At 46.0% G+C, this 20,014-nt stretch overlaps 1 protein-coding gene across 30 annotated transcripts in view; it reads left to right on the forward strand.

Moving 5' to 3' along the window:
* The first annotated feature begins 115 nt into the window (after positions 1-115).
* Positions 116-20,014, forward strand: part of LOC119625880 (extended synaptotagmin-2-like) — a 157,206-nt gene continuing 137,307 nt past the window's right edge. For all 30 annotated transcript variants that reach the window (XR_012090735.1, XR_012090729.1, XR_012090737.1 and 27 more), the window contains exon 1: positions 116-604. Coding sequence is in view for 8 of the 30 variants with exons in the window: in XM_073010401.1 (XP_072866502.1) it covers positions 131-604 (474 nt within the window). In the remaining 22 variants the exon portion in view is untranslated. The remainder of the gene's footprint in view (positions 605-20,014) is intronic.

Raw genomic sequence — 20,014 nt, forward strand, 5'->3', positions numbered from 1 at the left:
GCGCCTGCCCCGCCCACTCCAGTAGTCGTCGACCCGGCCCACGGCCCGCCTCGCGCGATGACGTCACATCCACCCCGCCCACTCCCGGTGACGTGCCAGCCTCAGGCCCACGCCGCTCCCGCCCCGCGTGATGACGTCGCCGTCCCGGGAAGAGGCGGGCGTGCGGCGGAGCCGCGTCCCCTCAGAGGGGCGCTGGCGCGGGGCTGAGCCGCCTGGGATTAGCGCGAGCACCCAGCCCGCCTCGGCCGGGAGGGCAGCGCGGCACGGCGGGGCGATGAGCGGCGCCCGGGGCGAGGGCCCGGAGGCGGGCGCCGGCGGGGCTGGGGGCCGCGCGGCGCCTGAGAACCCCGGGGGCGTGCTGAGCTTGGAGCTGCCCGGGCTGCTGGCGCAGCTGGCGCGGAGCTTCGCGCTGCTGCTGCCCGTGTACGCGCTGGGCTACCTGGGGCTCAGCTTCAGCTGGGTGCTGCTGGCGCTCGCCCTGCTCGCCTGGTGCCGCCGCAGCCGCGGCCTCAAGGCCCTGCGCCTGTGCCGCGCGCTGGCGCTGCTGGAGGACGAGGAGCGCGCCGTGCGCCTGGGGGTGCGCGCCTGCGACCTGCCCGCCTGGGTGAGTGCAGACCCCTGCCCGCCCCGACCCCTGGCCCCCGGTCCCGATCCCTCCTCGTCCAGGCAGGCGCTCCCCTTCCCGCGACCTGCCGCCTGGGCGAGTGCAGACCCCAGCCCCGCCCCGACTCCCGCCTTCGTAGTCCCCCACCCACCCCGGTCCAGGCAGGCGCTCCCCTCCCGCCTGGGCGACTGCAGACCCCAGCCCCGACCCCCGGCGCTGTTCCTGCGACCTGCCAGCCTAGGTGACTGCAGACACCGCCCCGCCCCGACCCCCAGCCCCGACTCCCAGCGTGTCCACGCAGGCGCTCCCCTGCCCGCGACCTGCCCACTCGGGCGAGTGCAGACCCCAGCCCCGCCCCAGCCTCCGGCCCACTCCCTGCCAACCTGTCCGCCTGGGGCCGCCGCCCTCCGCTCCCGCCCGAGTCCTGAGTGCTCCGTGCCTTCCCGCCCTCCGAGTCGGGCGTCCCCCGTCTCCGCTTCCCCGCCCGCCCAGGCTCCGGGTCGCGTCTGCCCTCGCTGTCCCGCGCGGCTTCCTGGAGACTCCTCCTCACAAAGCCCGCTGCCCTCCCCCGGCCTGCGGACCCCGAGCGCCAGCGGCAGGTACCGGGCGTGGCGCCCCCTCTTCGGCCGCGGCGCTGCAGGAACGCGCGCTTCCTTCTGGTGCCGCCCGCGGGGTCTCCTTAGGGGCCTGAGCGGCCGGTTCGGCTCTCAGAGCGCCCAGCGCGATTCTCGTGCTCCTTCCCAACGCCCTGCCGGCCTGGAAATGCTCCAGGTGGCTTCAGCTTTTCCTGCTCTCGGTTTAAAAAAAATGTAATGACAGCTGGTGGGGGAGAAGTTAACTTTTTCTTCTACCCGGAGAGGACTCACTCATGTCTTGGTTGTTTCTGACGCATTTAAAGGGCAGTGAGTATCTCCCGAAAGATGTGGAGATATTAGATAATTGAAAGATTGTTTCACTTTTTTGCAAGTATAATTGTGAGACTGAGCATTTTTATATGGGGTCGACCTGAATCCAGTGTGAATGTATGTGTGTGGCACGAAGTTTTGGAAGAGTTGCAGCAATAGCAAGAGTCATAATGTTATTTCATTTTTAACTCTGGCAGTTCTTTACCTCATATATTTATGGACTATAGACACGAAGAGTTGGCTTCATATCTTTTTCTGGTCGTTCCCTAATTCTTTCTTAGCCATGACTTGGCGTCACAGTTTCACACTGCAAGAAAGAGGATTTTAATGATGCTTCCATTAGGCTTAATGTAAACTTTGGGGTGAAGGTGGCCAGCAGTGGGTTTCGGAAGGGTCATTTTCCCTTAGAGGAGAAAAGGTCCCTGTTTCCAGTGAGAAGTAAAGCATGACACAGATGGCAAACAAGAATTAGAAAGGAGGCGTGCCCAGGACAAGAAGATAGTAGATGCTACTTTGTGACGACAGATTGCAACTGAAGTAAGAATATAATGTAAGGGACTTGGGAATACACAGTTCTACCGATGCGTGGTGAGCATGAGGTACAGTCGTATTTGGAGAACCAAGGTAACTGGCATGGTACAGCTTTTTGCTAGCAGTGGGAAAAATCGAGGGTCGTGTAGAAAACGGGAAGTTAGAGGAACCGAGGTGGGAAAAACTTAAGAAGAGGTGCACTTTGGAAATGGAAAAGGACTTTAAAGTGACATTTTGTGTCTATATTACACTACGATGCATAATATTAAAAAGTAGCTAAAAATAGAGTCCATTACCATCCATTACCAAAACAGCAACGTAATCAATGCTGAAATTTGCAGGAAGTGATGATGCTGACTTTCATAGAACTTGGTTATTGGCCAATATCAAATTCGCTTGTTAAAAATCTTTGTGAAACACAGATTTTCTTTTCTTTTCTTTTTTTTTAAGATAGAGTCTCTCCCTGTCCCCCAGGCTGGAATTCAATGGCATGATCTTGGCTCACTGCAACCTCCGCTTCCAGGGTTCAAACGATTCTCCTGCCTCAGCCTCCCGAGTAGCTGGGATTACAGGCGCGCCACCACGCCCAGCTAATTTTTGTATTTTTAGTAGAAACAGGATTTCACCATGTTGGCCAGGCTGGTCTCGAACTCCTGACCTCGTGATCCGCCTGCCTTGGCCTCCCAGAGTGCTGGGATTACAGACGTGACCCACCGCACCTGGCCACACAGACTGTTTTCTTGTGATAAATAAACAGATGCAATTGCTGCCATATTGAAGAACTGAAATTCTTTTATTTTATTTTTATTTTTTGGAGACGGAGTCTTGCTCTGTCGCCAGGCTGGAGTGCAGTGGCACGATCTCAACTCACTGCAACCTCGGCGTCCCGGGTTCAAGCCATTCTCCTGCCTCAGACTCCCGAGTAGCTGGGATTACAGGCATGCACCACCACGCCCAGCTAATTTTTGTATTTTTAGTAGAGACGGGTTTGCACCATGTTGGCCAGGATGGTCTCGATCTCTTGACGTCGTGATCCGCCTGCCTCGGCCTCCTAAAGTGCTAGGATTACAGGCGTGAGCTACCGTGCCTAGCCTGAAATTCCTTTTTTTTAGGAAAAAAACAGAATACAGGCCGGGTGCAGTGGCTCAAGTCTGTAATTCCAGCACTTTGGGAGGCCGAGACGGGCGGATCACGAGGTCAGGAGATCGAGATCATCCTGGCGAACACGGTGAAACCCCGTCTCTACTAAAAAATACAAAAAACTAGCTGGGCGAGGTGGTGGGTGCCTGTAGTCCCAGCTACTCAGGAGGCTGAGGCAGGAGAATGGTGTGAACCTGGGAGGCGGAGCTTGCAGTGAGCTGAGATCCAGCGACTGCACTCCAGCCTGGGCGACAGCGAGACTCCGTCTCAAAAAAAAATAAGAAAAAAACAGAATACAAATGTAATTTAGCCAAAGATTCTTTTTGAGTTTTTAATCTGTGTGACTTAAACTGATGAACCATGGTGTTCACCTCATGAAGAATTTGTATTTTCTCCAGAATGTTTTACTTGTAATTCCAAATTTGTACCTGAGCTCATAATCCCACACATACAGACTTCAATGTGCCTAGGTTGCTTAAGACATTTCTTGAAGGATTCACATGAAACTTGACAGTGATTGTGTTCACAGTTTTAGAGAGATTTTAAAAATATCTTTTAAAGTATACTTATGTATCTATTTTACGATATTTATTAAAAGTATAATATACTTTGTTTTCATCATAAAACCGGCAGGTTACATGGTCTCGAAATGTACCTGAAATTCTGCTGTGTGGCAGGGGTTTTGAGGGGGGAGGTCAAAGCACATCAATAATAGAAGAAACTACGAATAAGAAAAGTTAAGATTTCAATATTACTTGCACTTTGGGTTTGTTTTTGTTTTTATTTTTCTAGAGATGAGTTCTTACCATGTTGTCCAGGCTGTTCTCAAACTTTTGGCCTCAAGGGATCCTCCCACTTAGACTTCCTGAAGTGCTGGGATTACGGGTGTGAGCCACCATGCCTGGCCAATATTACTAGTACTTTGATTTTTACCATACATACATTGATTCTTGGGGTTTCTGAACTTTGGGCTGATATTTTGCCTTGAACAAGATATATTTGTATATCCCAAAGACTGTACTCGTTTTCATAGTATGTCATTGACAACCATTAATTCATAGCAGAGTGGAAACACAGGAAAACATGAATTAATGAGATACTGATTTCCTCACTTCACTTTTGTATATATTCACCGGCAGCTTTTCTTCTTCTTACTGAGTAGAAACTGAAACTGGATATGGAAACGAGATAAAGAGTGTTAATACTTTGAGAAAAAATATATACTCTTCCTGATTTAGGCTATTAGGATATGAAAAATGGCTTTCACTTAACTGTGATAATTCTGTAAGTTTGGTCCTACAGCTTTAAAATAAAGTGTTATTTTTCCTTCACTTATTTTCTCATAAACAGTTATGTTCCAACTGTTTAGGGGAAAGACTTGGCAGGCTGGATGAATTGAGGACAGGGCTTTTTGTTGTTTAAATGTCTACCCAGTGTTAATGGGCCCTGGAAAATTAGACTACTCTGGGTGGAGAAGAGAAGATTTATTTATTTATTTATTATTTTATTTATTTATTTATTTTTGAGATGGAGTCTCAATCTGTTGCCCAGGATGGAGGGCAGTGGCATGGTCTCGGCTCACCACAACCTCTCCTGCCTCAGCCTCCCAAGTAGCTGGGAGTACAGGTGCCCATCACCACGTCTGGCTAATTTTTGTGTTTTTAGTAAAGACAGGGTTTCACCATGTTGGTCAGGCTGGTCTCAAACTCTTGACCTCAGGTGATCCACCAGCCTCGGCCTCCCAAAGTGCTGAGATTACAGGTGTGAATCACCACGCCCAGCCTTTTTTATTTTTTAAAGAGAGGAAGTTCTTGCTGTGTTACCCAGGCTGGTCTTGAACTCTTAGACTCAAGCAAACCACCTTCGTGAGCCTCCCAAGTAGCTGGGATTACAGGTGCATGCCACCATGCTCAGGACTGTGAGGAAGATGCTTGAAGAGTTTTTATAGAGATGAATAAGGGCAATTTTTCATTGCTATTTTTATTTATTTGAAAATATTAGATCTTCATAGGATAAAGTCTGACTCTATCCTGCTTTTACTATTGCCACTAAATGCTGATTCTGTGGCTGCCATGGATAATACTGTCATGGATAATACTACTCAACTGTTCTGACAGTCGGTCTTTTATCACCTCATACTTGGATTATTGAGAATTAAAGCATATTAGCTTTCTTGGTTATGTTGTTCTGTACTTTCGTATACAAGCTTTCTCTGGGGAGAGCTTTCTTCCCATTGCCCTTCTGGGAAGTTCAGGAAAATTTAACTCTAGCCAAAATATGGTATGTGTAGTCTGCGAACCAGATGAACAAAAGAAAATAATGCACTGTGGTCTTATGTAAAGAAAGGGCAAATATTTATTTTTTTATTCTTTGTGTTAATCTTCACTTAATACTTTAATAAAATGTTGTGAAGACTTGTAACTGAAAATAGTTGGCATAGCTAATTCAGGAGCCACAACTTCGCTATTTTAAACAAGTGCTGCTTTAGTACCTGAATCCAAGCGATCATGTGGTTGAAGAAGTGTTGAGTCCTCGTCGTGCTGCAGATAGGATGGGGGTGCTGCCTGGGGTTTCTTGTTTACACCCACACTGCGGCTGCGACACAGAAGGGAAAGGATGTGACCGTTGTGTTGCTTCAGTTCTGTGGTCTGAGAGCCTCATTCAGTTAGAACATTAATGCCCCAAGATGGCTAAAATTAAAGCAGTAAATATCTGGCTTTTAGTTTAAGCTAAAAAATAGATTTAAATTTAGGATATATGCATCCATCAGCCTGTATGTTGTGGATTTAGTAAAACTTCTATTAAGATTAGTATTATCATTCTACATTTAAGGATGGGAGGATATGGAGCTAGGACTGAAATATAAATACTTTATATGAATATATACACTTATAATATATTTTATAAGTATGTATTCATACATGTAAATTTCCGTCCTGTGAAGATCAGCTGTGGAACAGTGTTATTGTTAGACCTGGTGAACCTGCGATCTTTCTTGTGGGCTTTCGTGATTTCCTCATTGGTCACAGCCTTTAACCTTGAAGTAGGCGTGGTGAATATACTAAAAACCATCAAATTGTATACTTTAAATGAGTGAATTGACTAGTATGTTAATTATATCTCAATAGCACTGTTAAAAAAAATATAGACATCAGGGGTTGGGCGCGATGGCTCACACCTGTAATCTCAGCACTTTGGGAGGCCGAGGCCGGTGGATCACGAGGTCAGGAGATGGAGACCATCCTGGCTAACACGGTGAAACCCCGTCTCTACTAAAAATACAAAAAATTAGCCGGGCGAGGTGGCGTGTGCCTGTAGTCCCAGCTACTCAGGAGGCTGAGGCAGGAGAATTGCTTGAACCTGGGAAGCAAAGCTTGCAGTGAGCTGAGATCGCACCACTGCACTCCAGCCTGGACGACAGAGAGACGCTCCATCTCTTTAAAAAAAAAAAAAAAAAAAAAATCCCGTGTCTATTTTTATTTTATTTTTTTGAGATGGAGTCTCGCTCTGTTGCCCAGGCTGGAGTACAGTAAATGTTTTTAACTAGGTAAATGTTTTTAACTTAAACCTAATACTACTTTATTTACTTTTTGAGCTGGGGTCTCACTGTGTTACCCAGGCTGGCCTCGAACTCCTAGGCTTGAGGGATCCTCCTGCCTCAGCCTCCTGAGTAGCTGGGACTACAGGTGTGAACCATTGTACCCAGTTCTAATATTACTTTATTTTTATTTATTTTTACATTTTATAAACTTATTTGAACATTTTTTATACTTGTAGTAGAGCCAAGGTCTTGCTATGTTGTCCAGGCTGGTCTCAAACTCCTGGGCTCAAGTGATCCTCCCATCTCAGCACTTCCGAAGTGCTCTGATTACAGGTGTGAGCCACCACATCTGGCCTATAATAGTCCTTTAAACACTGATACTATACTATATTGGCTTAAACAAATATTAATTTTAATTGCATAACAATAGAAATCATGTTTCAAAAATATGAAAAACTTAAATCTGTGTTTCTGTGAGTTATGCCAAACTCTTAACTGTGATTCAAGGTATCAGTATATAATCACCACCTATGTTTGAGTAGTTTAGCTTATGGATTGGTTTGTTTTATACTAGGTATATTCTATCAGAACATAATTTTATCATGTATTATATAATACGTTGTGGTCTTTTGTGGTCTCTTGCATTTTGTTGTGGTTTGGCAAGTCATTATCTTTTTTAGTTTTCATGACAATTCTGTCTCGGAGGAATTTTATTTCTTCATTTAGAGATGTAAGGACCCACTGTATGCAGAGTGTTATGCCAACAAAAGTGTAAGAAGTCATCCTGTCTTCATATTTAGACTCTTCTCGGAGTAGTTAGAATAGCACCTGGGAGGCGGCTGTGATGATGGCGCCCCGTCACGGTGGTTCAGAAGAAAGGAACAGGGAGGGCTTGATGGTAAGTAAGGGGATGTGTTATAAACTTACCCACATGTTAGGGAAGAGATTCTATTCTTATTGAAGGGTATGGGGCCTTCTGTTCAGTGGCAACGGTACGAGCGTGTGGAGGACAGTTGCAAAGGTGGATTTCTGGGCCGTCTCATCTGGAGAGAACTCCACAGAAGTTCTGATAGGGTTGTAACTCCTCTACCTGGTAGAAGGCTGCGCTCAGCTTGGGACTTACTCTGGGCCCAGCAGTGAGGAATGGAAGTGGTCCCACTAGACCCCAGCCCAGGTCCCCACGGGTGAGGAGTACAAGTGCTCCTTCTGGATGCCTGGCCCAGGCCTTCAGGGCAGTTCTGATTTACAGGGTGCAGGGATGTGGGCGTGATTACTATCGTACTTTTCAGACAGAGTTTGGACATGACGGGGTGAAAGTAGTGATGTCTTCAGATCTAAGCTTGTGAAATCAGAAAAGGAAAGCTACTGTGCAATGCAGTATACTTCTATTTTTGCTGTAGCTACCAGAAAACTCACAGCCAAAATGATTGCTGGATTGTTGGGCCCTGTACTGCTGTAACAGCTGGGAGTACCTGTCGCACTTTTCTTCAAACAGACGATCTTCTTTTACTCTCAATGATCTTATTGTGTCTTGAACACTGAGTCACCTTCTGTTGTTTTGGAATTGGGTGGGGCATAGTTCTTACACAGATGGTGAATATGCTGGTAGTTGTCTTTTGCATGGGATCATTTTTCCATAAAGCATCTTTTATTTACAGAGGTTTTTCCAGAGTCTTTCTCCCTGTCACTGATTTTTTTCTTCATTTATTTTTCTTAACTGTTTTTAAAGTTCTGTAATGTTTGTTAAAGCAAACTATTTATTTTTGTGAATTTTTTCCTGGATCATATTTTAAGAAACTAATCCAATTTATATGTAAGGATTAAAAATGAGTCTTGATGAATTTATGGACATTTATTAGGCATTTGCTATGTTCTAGGTACTATGCTAGGTGCTAGTGACACAAAATATATGTGAGACAAGGCCTTAAACTCAGAAATTTACTAGCTTGCAATAACACAACAAATCTGTTTAATCCTAGCATTAGTCATAGTATGAATTGGTGGGTTTTTTCCAATTCTTTTTATTTATTTATTTTTGACACAAGGTCTTGCTCTGTTGCCCAGACTGGAGTGCAGTGGCACAGTCATGGCTCACTGCAGCCTCAACCTATTGGCTCAGTCACCCCTCCCACCTCAGCCTCCCAGTAGCTTGGACTACAGGCATGTGCCACTAATCTCGCTAATTTTTAAAATTTTTTGGGGGCGGGGGCGGTCTCCCCATGGTACCCAGGCTGGTCTTGAACTCCTGGGCTCAAGCGATCGTCCCGGTCTACTTCCCAAAGACATGGGAGGTAATACAGGCGTGAGTCACTGCACCTGGCTGTTGTTATTTTTTTAACTGATAAAAGTATTATTTTTATTGTGTTCAACATGTTTTGAAACATGTATGCATTGTAGAATGTGCTAAATCGAGCTAATTAACACATGCATTATGTCATGGGCTTACCGTTCTTTTGTGGTGGAACACTAGAAAATCTATTCTTAGTGATTTTTTCAAGAATATATTACATTGTTGCTAACTATGGTTAGTGTTGTACAATAGATGTCTTGAACTTATTCCTTATAACTGAAATGTTTTATCCATTGCCTTACATCTCTCTAGACTCTCCCTCATTCTTCTAGTAAAAGTAATACATGTTCATTTTTTTAAAATCCAGGAAAAAATATATGAAAAAGATCATTCATAATACCAAACCATCCATAATGGTAGTTGGTAGAAAAGTATAAATTGAATAGGGTTAAATGGATTGTGGCCGTGACTGGATGAAAGTATCAATACGAAGTTAGAAGCGCATCCCACGTGCACTTGTGTATCCACTTGTGTATGGTGGCAGCAGTGTCCTTTTGGATAACAGCTTTAGTTTTGTGCCTGGTGATTGCGTACTGGCATTAGTGATAACCACACCAACGGCAGATGTGGAAATACTAATATGATGGTTTTCATTATGCTTTCTTTATTACTTGTAAAATTGTCATTGAAACTGAGTTTGATTCTTTTTTTAAATATATTCAGTTAAACAGTGAAGTCCCCCTTTATCTTTCTATATTTAATGAACATGCAGTTGTGTTTTTCTTCATTTCTTATGGCTGGACAGGTTTCAAAAACATATTTTTTCTGATTTAAAGAAGAAAGTATGCTCATTGAAGAAGCAGCTTTGGAGAAGAATAAAGAAGAAAAAAGTTACCTACAATTCTACTAACTGGTGATAACCGTTAGCAACATTTTGTGGATTTTGTTAATCTTTTAATGATATGTCTGGATATATATGTGTGTGTACAGTATCCTCCTTAAGTGCTATACTGTGGACATTATGTTATTCTTCAGAAATATGACTTTGACTATTGCAATATCATCTGTCTTGTGGAACTACCAGACTTTATTTAAATGATGTCTGATAGACATTTGAGAAACTAGATTGTGAGATATGATATAATGAGAAGCGATAAAAATAGAATTTGAGATATTTAATTTCCTGCTCTTTTTAAGTTACGAAAACGTATTTACTTGAGTTATTTATTAGATCTGTGTCTAGGATATATGAATTATTTTTGAACTCATTAGACTGACATGATAATTGTATAAGCAAAAGTCTGGCCATGGAAGGCAGTGTTTGTTTTTGCATGGTATGATGTTAAAAGACAGAAGATTTATCCCTGTCTCTTTTTATCTGAATAACCTTTGGAAGAAAGCATTCCCTCCATAATGAGTCACAACTTCGGATTGCTTTTCTTCCCCTGTGCTGTGTTGGTATATTAAAGTTTGCTAACAGTTACAAGTATTTTTAACTGCAGTGGTTTCGTGTAGCACAATTGAGTGATGGCTACTTTGAGGTTCCCGTGATGACTTGCTGAACTGGTGTGTCCTTGCCTGGATGTGACCTGTCATGTGGCCAGTGCCCGTGTGAGTGGGCTGCCCTTCATCCCTGTAGGGTGTGCTGAGGTGTGGCCACTGGCCTCTGGTTAGCTTTGAGACTCCCACCATCTCGCAGAGCCCACGGCTCAGGCTCTGGCTCTGGTGGGTGTGGGTTGCGCCCTGAGACCCACCCCTTCCTAACTCTCTGCCCTTGGGTGAGTCAGGCACAACTCTTAGAACCTTGTTTCCTCTTCGGTTTGATGGGGGTTGAGCCTGACTCTGTGCTGCGGCTGTGAGGTTGGAATGGGGAGAGGCCAGTGAGCACACTGGACATGGGCGGGCAGCGAGGCATGTCCTCGGGTCAGCCATCTGAGTCACAGGCCCGGAGATGCACAGCTGTGACCAGTGCTCCACTTGCAGGCAAGTCCTGGTGTGGCCTTTGCCACCTCCCTCCCCCACTGCTGCTGAAATGGAACAGATGAGCCCCGGGGTTTTTCTTTGTTTCTGTTCCACTGTGGTTTGTTTACACTGTTGCTAAGAATTTATCTACCATGATGCTTTGTTATTATTAACACTTGCAAGTGTGTATGCCTTAAAATTTCACTTTCTCTCTCTTCCTCTCTGTATATCCCTAAAATAATATCCAAGGAGCCTACGTTGTCACTCCTCTTCCTTGTCTTGATTTGCTGTGTATCTTCTTACTTAAAACAAATATTGTTCCAAGGACATGGCTGATCTTTCTTGACTCCACTTCCAGGGGTCACCCTGATGCCATAGATAATGATCGTTAATTTTACATTTTGTGCATATAACATTTAATTATTCAAATATTCATTAACTTCCTTGTGTGAGTAAGTGCTGGTTAGTGTATTCTATGTGGACTTGTTTCCTTCTGTTTATGTCTGAGGAATTGACACGTTTTAAGTTTCCCAGAGTAAGGTGGCTCTGTAGAAAATACATCCAGTGATGTGGGAGGAGAACATTATTTAACTTGCTTCATGCCATAAATATTGTACTGGAACACATATTATATGCTAGTTTTTGGTTATGCTGCTCACGTTTCGAGAACCAGTATCAAATTGCTAAAATTATTAACCTGAATGATACTTTCACCTTCCATTTTCTTATGAGACTTTGTTGCATATTTGTAAAAGCATTTAGTTTAATCTGTAAACCAAAAGTATTTGAGACAAGTCTCAATTAATTTAGTATTTTATTTGCCAGGGTTAAAGGATGCTGGTGACATAGTCTCAAGACTTGTGCCCAAGGCGGTTGACCTGTAAGTTTTAGGGATACGTAAGACATCAGTCAATGCATGTAAGCTGCACATTTGTTCAGAAAGGTGGGACAGCGGGAAGAGGGTACGTTGGTTCAGAAAGGTGGGACAGCTGGAAGGGGGTACGTTGGTTCAGAAAGGTGGGACAGCTGGAAGGGGTACATTGGTTCAGAAAGGTGGGACAGCTGGAATGGGGTACGTTGGTTCAGAAAGGTGGGACAGCTGGAAGAGGGTACGTTGGTTCAGAAAGATGGTACAGCTGGAAGCGGGTATATTGGTTCAGAAAGGTGGTACAGCTGGAAGGGGGTACGTTGGTTCAGAAAGGTGGAACAGCTGGGAAGGGGGTACGTTGGTTCAGAAAGGTGGGACAGCTGGAAGGGTGTACGTTGGTTCAGAAAGGTGGGATAGCTGGAAGGGGGTACGTTGGTTCAGAAAGGTGGGACAGCTGGAAGGGGGTACGTTGGTTCAGAAAGGTGGGACAGCTGGAAGGGGGTACGTTGGTTCAGAAAGGTGGGACAGCTGGAAGGGGGTACGTTGGTTCAGAAAGGTGGAACAGCTGGGAAGGGGGTACGTTGGTTCAGAAAGGTGGGACAGCTGGAAGGGGGTACGTTGGTTCAGAAAGGTGGGACAGCTGGAAGGGGGTACGTTGGTTCAGAAAGGTGGAACAGCTGGGAAGGGGGTACGTTGGTTCAGAAAGGTGGGACAGCTGGAAGGGGGTACGTTGGTTCAGAAAGGTGGGACAGCTGGAAGGGGGTACGTTGGTTCAGAAAGGTGGGACAGCTGGAAGGGGGTACGTTGGTTCAGAAAGGTGGAACAGCTGGGAAGGGGGTACGTTGGTTCAGAAAGGTGGGACAGCTGGAAGGGGGTACGTTGGTTCAGAAAGGTGGGACAGCTAAAAGGGGGTACGTTGGTTCAGAAAGGTGGGACAGCTGGAAGCGGGTATATTGATTCAGAAAGGTGGGACAGGTGGAAACGGGTACGTTGGTTCAGAAAGGTGGGACAGCTGGAAGGGGGTACGTTGGTTCAGAAAGGTGGGACAGCTGGAAGGGGGTACGTTGGTTCAGAAAGGTGGAACAGCTGGGAAGGGGGTACGTTGGTTCAGAAAGGTGGGACAGCTGGAAGGGGTACGTTGGTTCAGAAAGGTGGGACAGCTGGAAGGGGGTACGTTGGTTCAGAAAGGTGGAACAGCTGGGAAGGGGGTACGTTGGTTCAGAAAGGTGGGACAGCTGGAAGGGGGTACGTTGGTTCAGAAAGGTGGGACAGCTGGAAGGGGGTACGTTGGTTCAGAAAGGTGGGACAGCTGGAAGCGGGTACGTTGGTTCAGAAAGGTGGGACAGCGGGAAGGGGGTACGTTGGTTCAGAAAGGTGGGACAGCTGGAAGCGGGTATATTGGTTCAGAAAGGTGGGACAGCTGGAAGCGGGTATATTGGTTCAGAAAGGTGGGACAGCTGGAAGGGGGTTAGTGTGGGGAGTGCTCCAGATCATAGCTGGACTCAGAGTTTTTTCTGATTGGCAGTTGGTTAAGTTACTATCTAGAGACCTGGAATCAATAGAAAGCAATGTCTGGATTACCTTGTGGAGACCAAGGTTTTATCGTACAGATGAAGCCTCCAGGTAGCAGGCTTCAGAGAGAATAGATGGTAAATGTTTCCTGTCAGACTTAAAGAGTCTGTCAGTCTTAAGGTCCGTGTTGGTGGTAATGAGGTGTGTCCGAGGCCCCACCCCCCATCATGGCCTGACGTGGTTTTACAGGTTAACTTTGGAAAGCTCCTGGCAGAGAGGAGGAGCTGTTCAGATAGTTGGGAACTTAGAATTTTGTTTTTGGTTTATACTTTGTACCCAGTTTGTAAAATGTTATATAAAGCTGGTGTTGATATTCATACACAATTAGAAGTGAATTGCCTACTGAGATCATTAATTTATTTCATTTGTGCTACAAATCTTTAAATGGCTAGTAAGTGCGTACCTAAAATTTGTTAACACCGTCTACGTTAATGTCTGCGTGCTGGAATTTTGAAACCAAAACCCCAAATATAATCCAATACAAAGTAACAATGCTCTTCCTACTTATTTTTTCCACACATATAAAGATCTTGGAATTTATCCAGTAACCAGTAGAAAGAATTGATTTTACTTATTCACGAATAGTGCCATGTGTGAAGCAAAGTTTTAGAAGAAATGCTCCGTGGATGTCAGTGTCATTGCTGGAGCAGTCGGGAAAGGACGACATGGCTGATGCATTAGGGCCCGTGGCAAAGTGCCATCGACTTGGTGGCTGCAAACAACACACTTACCTTTTAACGATTCTGGAGGCCAGCAGTCGGAAATCAGTTCCTCTGGGCTAAAACTAAGGGGTGGGCAGGGTGTGCAGGCTGGAGGCTCCTGGGGAGAAGCTTTTCTTGCTTTTCTCGCTTGGCAGCCGCATTCCATGTCCATGGCTGCAGGCTCTTCTCCCTTCAGAGCCAGCAGCTGCTTCCGTCCTCATGGGGCCATTCTGCTTTCTGTTTTGTCAAACCTCTGTTCCTCCCTCTTTTCTTTCTTTTCCTTAGACAAGGGTTGAGGCTGCAGTGAGCCGTTTGCACCCAGGCTGGAGTGCAGTTGTGTGATCATAGCTCACTGCAGTCTCGACCTCCTGGACTCAAGCAACCCTTCCACTTCAGCCTCTCGAGTATCTGGGACTACAGGCCTGTACCACCACACCGAGCGAATTCGCTAATTTTAAAAATTTTTTGTAGAGACGGAATCTCACTGTGTTGCCCAGGCTGGACTTCCTCCCTTTTTAAGGATCCTGGAGATGGCATTTAGGGTGTCTATGGATAATCCTCCTCCCTGGAAGATCCTTCATCACATCTGCAACGTTCTTTTTGCCATGTAAAGTGACACTCACAAATTCCAGAGATTAGGACGTGACCACCTTTTGAGGGCTGTTACTCAGCTTCCCACACTACCCTGTATCTTGGAGTATTCAGGAGCCAGGAAGGCTGTTCCAGCACTTTCCCTGTGCCTTAACATCTCAGAAATCAGGTTTATTTTACAAGGGTGTGTTATTGTTAATGGACGGTGCTCTAAGTGGCACATAGTGCAGCTTATAATTGATCACATCTTGGATTCAATACTGAGGTCTTTTTCCATTTTTGGCTGTAGCCCTGGTGTCTGAGGTAGGGTGTGTTCTTTCAGAGCTGGGATGAGGAGGAGCTGTGCAGTGGGAAGAAGGGTTAGGAACTGTGGGAACTGAGATGACCACAGGAAGCAGCACTGTAGGTTACACAACTAGAAGAGTTGGGCTTGATCCCTAGACACAGGGCAGCATCCAGATACCACTAGAGGGATGTGTCCAGTTTTAAAACGGGGGTTTAGCAAGATACATTCGGCAGGGATATCCAGAGGGACTGGGGACACAGATCTAAGCATGAGGGGAGGGAGCACCTGAATGTCAGGGGAATAGCTTTGGGGAGGAAGGTGGATAGATGAGTGAACTGGGAATGTAAACAACAACCCCAGGGTGCAGAAATGATGTTGGAACAATAGGAGCAGTAGTTTGAGGCTGGGACTGGGGTGGGAGATTACTTCAGTCCTTAACGTTGGTGTAAGAAACCCAAGGAAGTTCCAAGAGTACTCAGCCCAACAGCAGCCGGCGCCTCACTGGAGAGACAGGTGACAGGCCAGCGAGAGGAGGAAGACTGTGTGGATAGCTTCACAAGGGCTGCCTCTCTGCACTCGGAGGAGTGTAACAGAAATCACATGAGAAAACAAACGGTGACTGTGCCTAGCACTCATTGCAGGCTGTGTTCTAACTCTTGACATGGAAGTCATTGAAACCTCACAGCTCACCTGCCACCTTTGTTTTAAAGTTAAGGAAACAAGTTCTGCTAATGTTAGAGGTGAGCACAGGCAGCCCTTGACCTGTGAGGTCTGTGCACTGCCGTGCGTTCTATGCTCGCTCCTCTCTCTTGATGGCAGTAGAGGAGGCCCTGGGGATTTTGGCCCCATCTAATCTAGTCATTTTTACAACCCCAAGAGAAGTATATGTCATTTCTGCTTTTCAGTGGAGGGGCTAAGGTCTGAGAGACTCTGCAGTCACCCCAGTAGAAGTCAGGTGTCCCCTCCTGGCCATACTCAGTGCCCTGAGAGCTGGGCCCAGCTCATAAAACCTGTGCTTGCGGAAGGCACCAGAGATGCCAGGGTGGTGGCGGGTTACTGTTCCCAGAAAAGCAAAACCAACGCAAGTGAATGACCCACTACCTTGTTAGCCGGTGGGAGCTTCTCTGGGTTTTAAGTTTATGTACTATTAGCATTCTTAAGTACGTTAGGAGGTGACAGCCAGACCGAGGTGTATTTTTAAATGTTTTACATATATGAGAGTAATCGGGACAAGTAATGTATGTTTTTAAATGTTTTAGATCTGTGAGAGTAATCGGGATGAGGAACATATATTTTTAAAACAGTTTTGATCTGTGAGAGTAATCAGGACGAGGAACATATATTTTTAAAACAGTTTTGATCTGTGAGAGTAATCGGGACGAGGAACGTATATTTTTAAAACAGTTTTGATCTGTGAGAGTAATCGGGACGAGGAACAGAGGTGCTCTCCCTTGGTCTTTGTTTCCTTCTTACTGTTACACGTTTTGTCTGGCATGATTTTCCTCCTGCCTGAGTTTACTTTAGTATTTATTTTACTGCAAGTCTGCTAGCAATGGATTTTCTCAATTTTTGTCTGGAAAGGTATTTATTTCCCTTTCACTTTCTTACATTAATAGGCTTCATTTTTTCAAACAATTCCGGATTTCCAGAAAAATTGAGCAGATAATGCAGAGCCCCCACATCCCTTCTTACAGTTTCCTGTGCTATGTCTGTCACAACTAATGAGCCCGCGTTGATATATTTAACCCTAACCGAAGCCCACAGTTTACAGTACGGCTCATTCTCTGTGTTGTACATTCTGTGGATCTTGACAAATGGATAATGTCGTGTATCAGCTATTACAGTGTCATACGAAATAGTTTCGCTGCCCTAAAAATCTTCTGTGCTTCCACTCTTCCTCTCCGTCTACCTGTGCTTACTGATCTTTTTACATAGTTTTGCCCTTTCTAGAATGTCATATATTGGAATTATAGAGTATTGGCCTTTTCAGATTGGTTTATTTCACCTAGAAATATGCATTTTAGGTTCTTCTGTGTCTTTTCATTGCTTGATAGCTCATTTCTTTGTTTCATTTTTATTGCAATAAATTCAAATAACAAACCATTTTAAAGGACACAATTCCGTGCTGTTTAGTACCTTTACATGTAGTGTAATCATCACCTCTCTCAGGTTCCAAAACATTTTCTCTGCCCCAAAAGGAACCCTGTTTTGTGCCCATTTGCAGTCACACCCTGTTTCCCCTCGCCCAACCCATGGCAACCACATCTGCTTTGTCTCTGTGGGTTTACCTGTCTGGATATTTCCTGTAAACGGACACATGTAATATGTGTGTGATCTTTTATGTGTGGCCTCTTTCAATTAGCATAGTTTTGAGGTTCATTTGCATTGTGGCATATACCAGTGTATCATCTCTTTAAGGCTGAATATTCCGGTACGTGGCTGAACCACAGTTTGATTATCCGTTCATCCACGATGGCCATTCGAGTTGTTTCCACCCTTTGGCTGTTGTGAATGGTGCTGCTGTGACGATTCATGTACACATTTTTGTTTGAATACCCATTTTCAATTCTTTTGAGTATATACCTAGGAATAGAATTGTGGGGTCTGTGTTTAACATTTTGAGGAATGCCAGACTGTTTTCACAATGCCTGTACCACTTTACATTCTCCCCAGCAATGCACAAAGGTTGAATTCCTCCACATCCTTGCCCTCACTTGTGTTTCTGTTTTTATTGTTGTTGCTGCCCTGGTGGATGTAAAGTGGAAGTCACTGTGGCTCTGACTTACATCTGCCTGATGACTGACTGGTACCACCTTGAGATGATGTCGTACATTTCTTCCACCTCCACATTCAGTTAGGCCGTTCGGTAGCTTGAAATTGGCCATGGTGGGAATATTCACACCTCGGAAGTTAGCAGTCTCAGCGACGTGGCTGTGAGCAGGAGCCAGCCCAAGCCCATCCCTGCTCTGAAGCGTGTACTTCTCCAGAGAGGCTCCCCGTCCTCTGGAAGGCAGGGCGGGTGCAGGCTGGCCTCTCCAGAGTGGTTCTGAGCTGGCCTGTGGCTGTGTGGCAGGGGGAAGCTCTGGCTGCCTCTGATCCTCGGTGCTCTAAGACCCAGCCCTCCAGATGTTGTGACTAGGAGTCTGCAGTGCTTCCTGAGTGCCCCCTGGTCTGTCCCAAAGTCCAGTTTGTGCTTTCTCAGTACAGCATGCTTGCCAAAAGCTCTATTTTGCTCCTTCGAGGCCAGCTTCTTGCCCTGGGTAGCTCAGGAATTCAGCGAATTCCTCTTGAAAGAGACTGTACCCTTCTTCCCCCTTCCCTCTCTCAGGGATCTTGGCCCCTCAGGTTCTGGTTGTTTAGCTGACCCAGACTCCAGTTCTTGTCCCGCCAATCTCCTGAGACGTCCATAAACCCTGTTGGATTCTTTGAATCCCAACCACATTTCTCTGGATTTCTCACCCTCTTGTAGCACAACCTTGAAGGAGAACAGCCATAGAAAGTTGACTCCCCGCTCTGTGGTCTCCACCTCCCCTGAATCCTGCAGCGTTTCCAGGTGTGTGTGTGAGCTGTGGCGGCCTGTGCACGTGTGCAGGAGCTTGTGTTTAGGCGCCTGTGTGTTCCTGTGAACGTGTGCGGGAGTGTGTGTTCATGCGCCTGTGTGTTCCAGTGCAGGTGTGTGGGAGCTTGTGTTGAGGCACCTGTGTGTTCCTGTGAACGTGTGCGGGAGCGCGTGTTCATGCGCCTGTGGTCCCTGTGCAGGTGTGCGAGAGCTTGTGTTCAGGCGCCTGTGTGTTCCTGTGCAGGTGTGTGGGAGCTTGTGTTCAGGCGCCTGTGTGTTCTTGTGCACGTGTGCGGGAGCTTGTGTTCAGGCGCCTGTGTGTTCTTGTGCACGTGTGCGGGAGCTTGTGTTCAGGCGCCTGTGTGTCGCTGTGCAGGTGTGCGGGAGCGTGTGTTCAGGCGGCTGTGTGTCCTGTGAACGTGCATGGTTCATCTTTATGGTCTCAACAAATATTTCCATTCTGATGTATTTCTCAGTGTTTAACTAATTTGGCAGATAATTTGGGACCCACAGTGGAATGACTTTGCCCCTCATTTATCACTGAGCTGAGCCATGGGCTCTTTAAGGACCAAGTAGCTCACTGGGGTACCTTTGTTGGTTGGTTAAGCCATGAACAAGGAGCTCTGACTTAGGCCACTGATTTACTTTGGGTCCTCTGGCTTTACTTATTTGGTTCTGTTATTATTTGGGGAAGTGTCTGATTAAAATAAATGGGCCATGGTAAAAGCAGTATGTGTTTTATAGATTGACATACTTATTTTTTGTTCTTAATTTTAATTTTTTTTAATTTTTATTTTTTGAGAGACAGAGTCTCATTCTGTTGCTACGCTGGAGTGCAGTGGTGCAATCATGGCTTACCACAGTCTTGACCTCCTGGGCTCAAGTGATCCTCCCACCTTGGCGTCCCAGAGTGCTGGGATTATAGGCTTGAGCCACTGTGCCTTACCCCTTTTATTTTTTTTAGCAGCTGTATTGAGCTATAATTCACATACCATACAATCCAGCCATTTAAACTATACAATTAACTGTTTTACAGTATATTCTCAGGATTGTGCAACCATCACCGAAATCTCTTATTAGAACCTTTTGTCTTGCATGAAGAAACCCTATACCCATCAGCCCTCAATCCTCAGACCCCTCCACTGCTCTCCCTGTCACGCCCACCCTAGCCACCCACTAATTCACTTCGTCTCTATAGGAGGACACCTTCTGGACATCCCGTGTAAATGACATATTACAACACGTAGTCTTTGCGATGAGCTTTTTTTTTTTTTTTTCCCCCAAGACAAGGTCTCGCTCTGTCACCCAGGCTGGAGTGCAGTGACGTGATCGTTGCAGCCTCCACCTCCCAGGCTCAAGTGATCCTCCCATCTCAGCCTCCTGAGCAGCTGGGACCACAGGCATGCGCCACCATGCCCAGCTAATTTTTAGATGTTTTGTAGAGATGGGGCCTCACTGTGTTGA

Source organism: Chlorocebus sabaeus, chromosome 23, assembly GCF_047675955.1.
Source record: "Chlorocebus sabaeus isolate Y175 chromosome 23, mChlSab1.0.hap1, whole genome shotgun sequence".
Taxonomy (NCBI): Eukaryota; Metazoa; Chordata; class Mammalia; order Primates; family Cercopithecidae; genus Chlorocebus; species Chlorocebus sabaeus.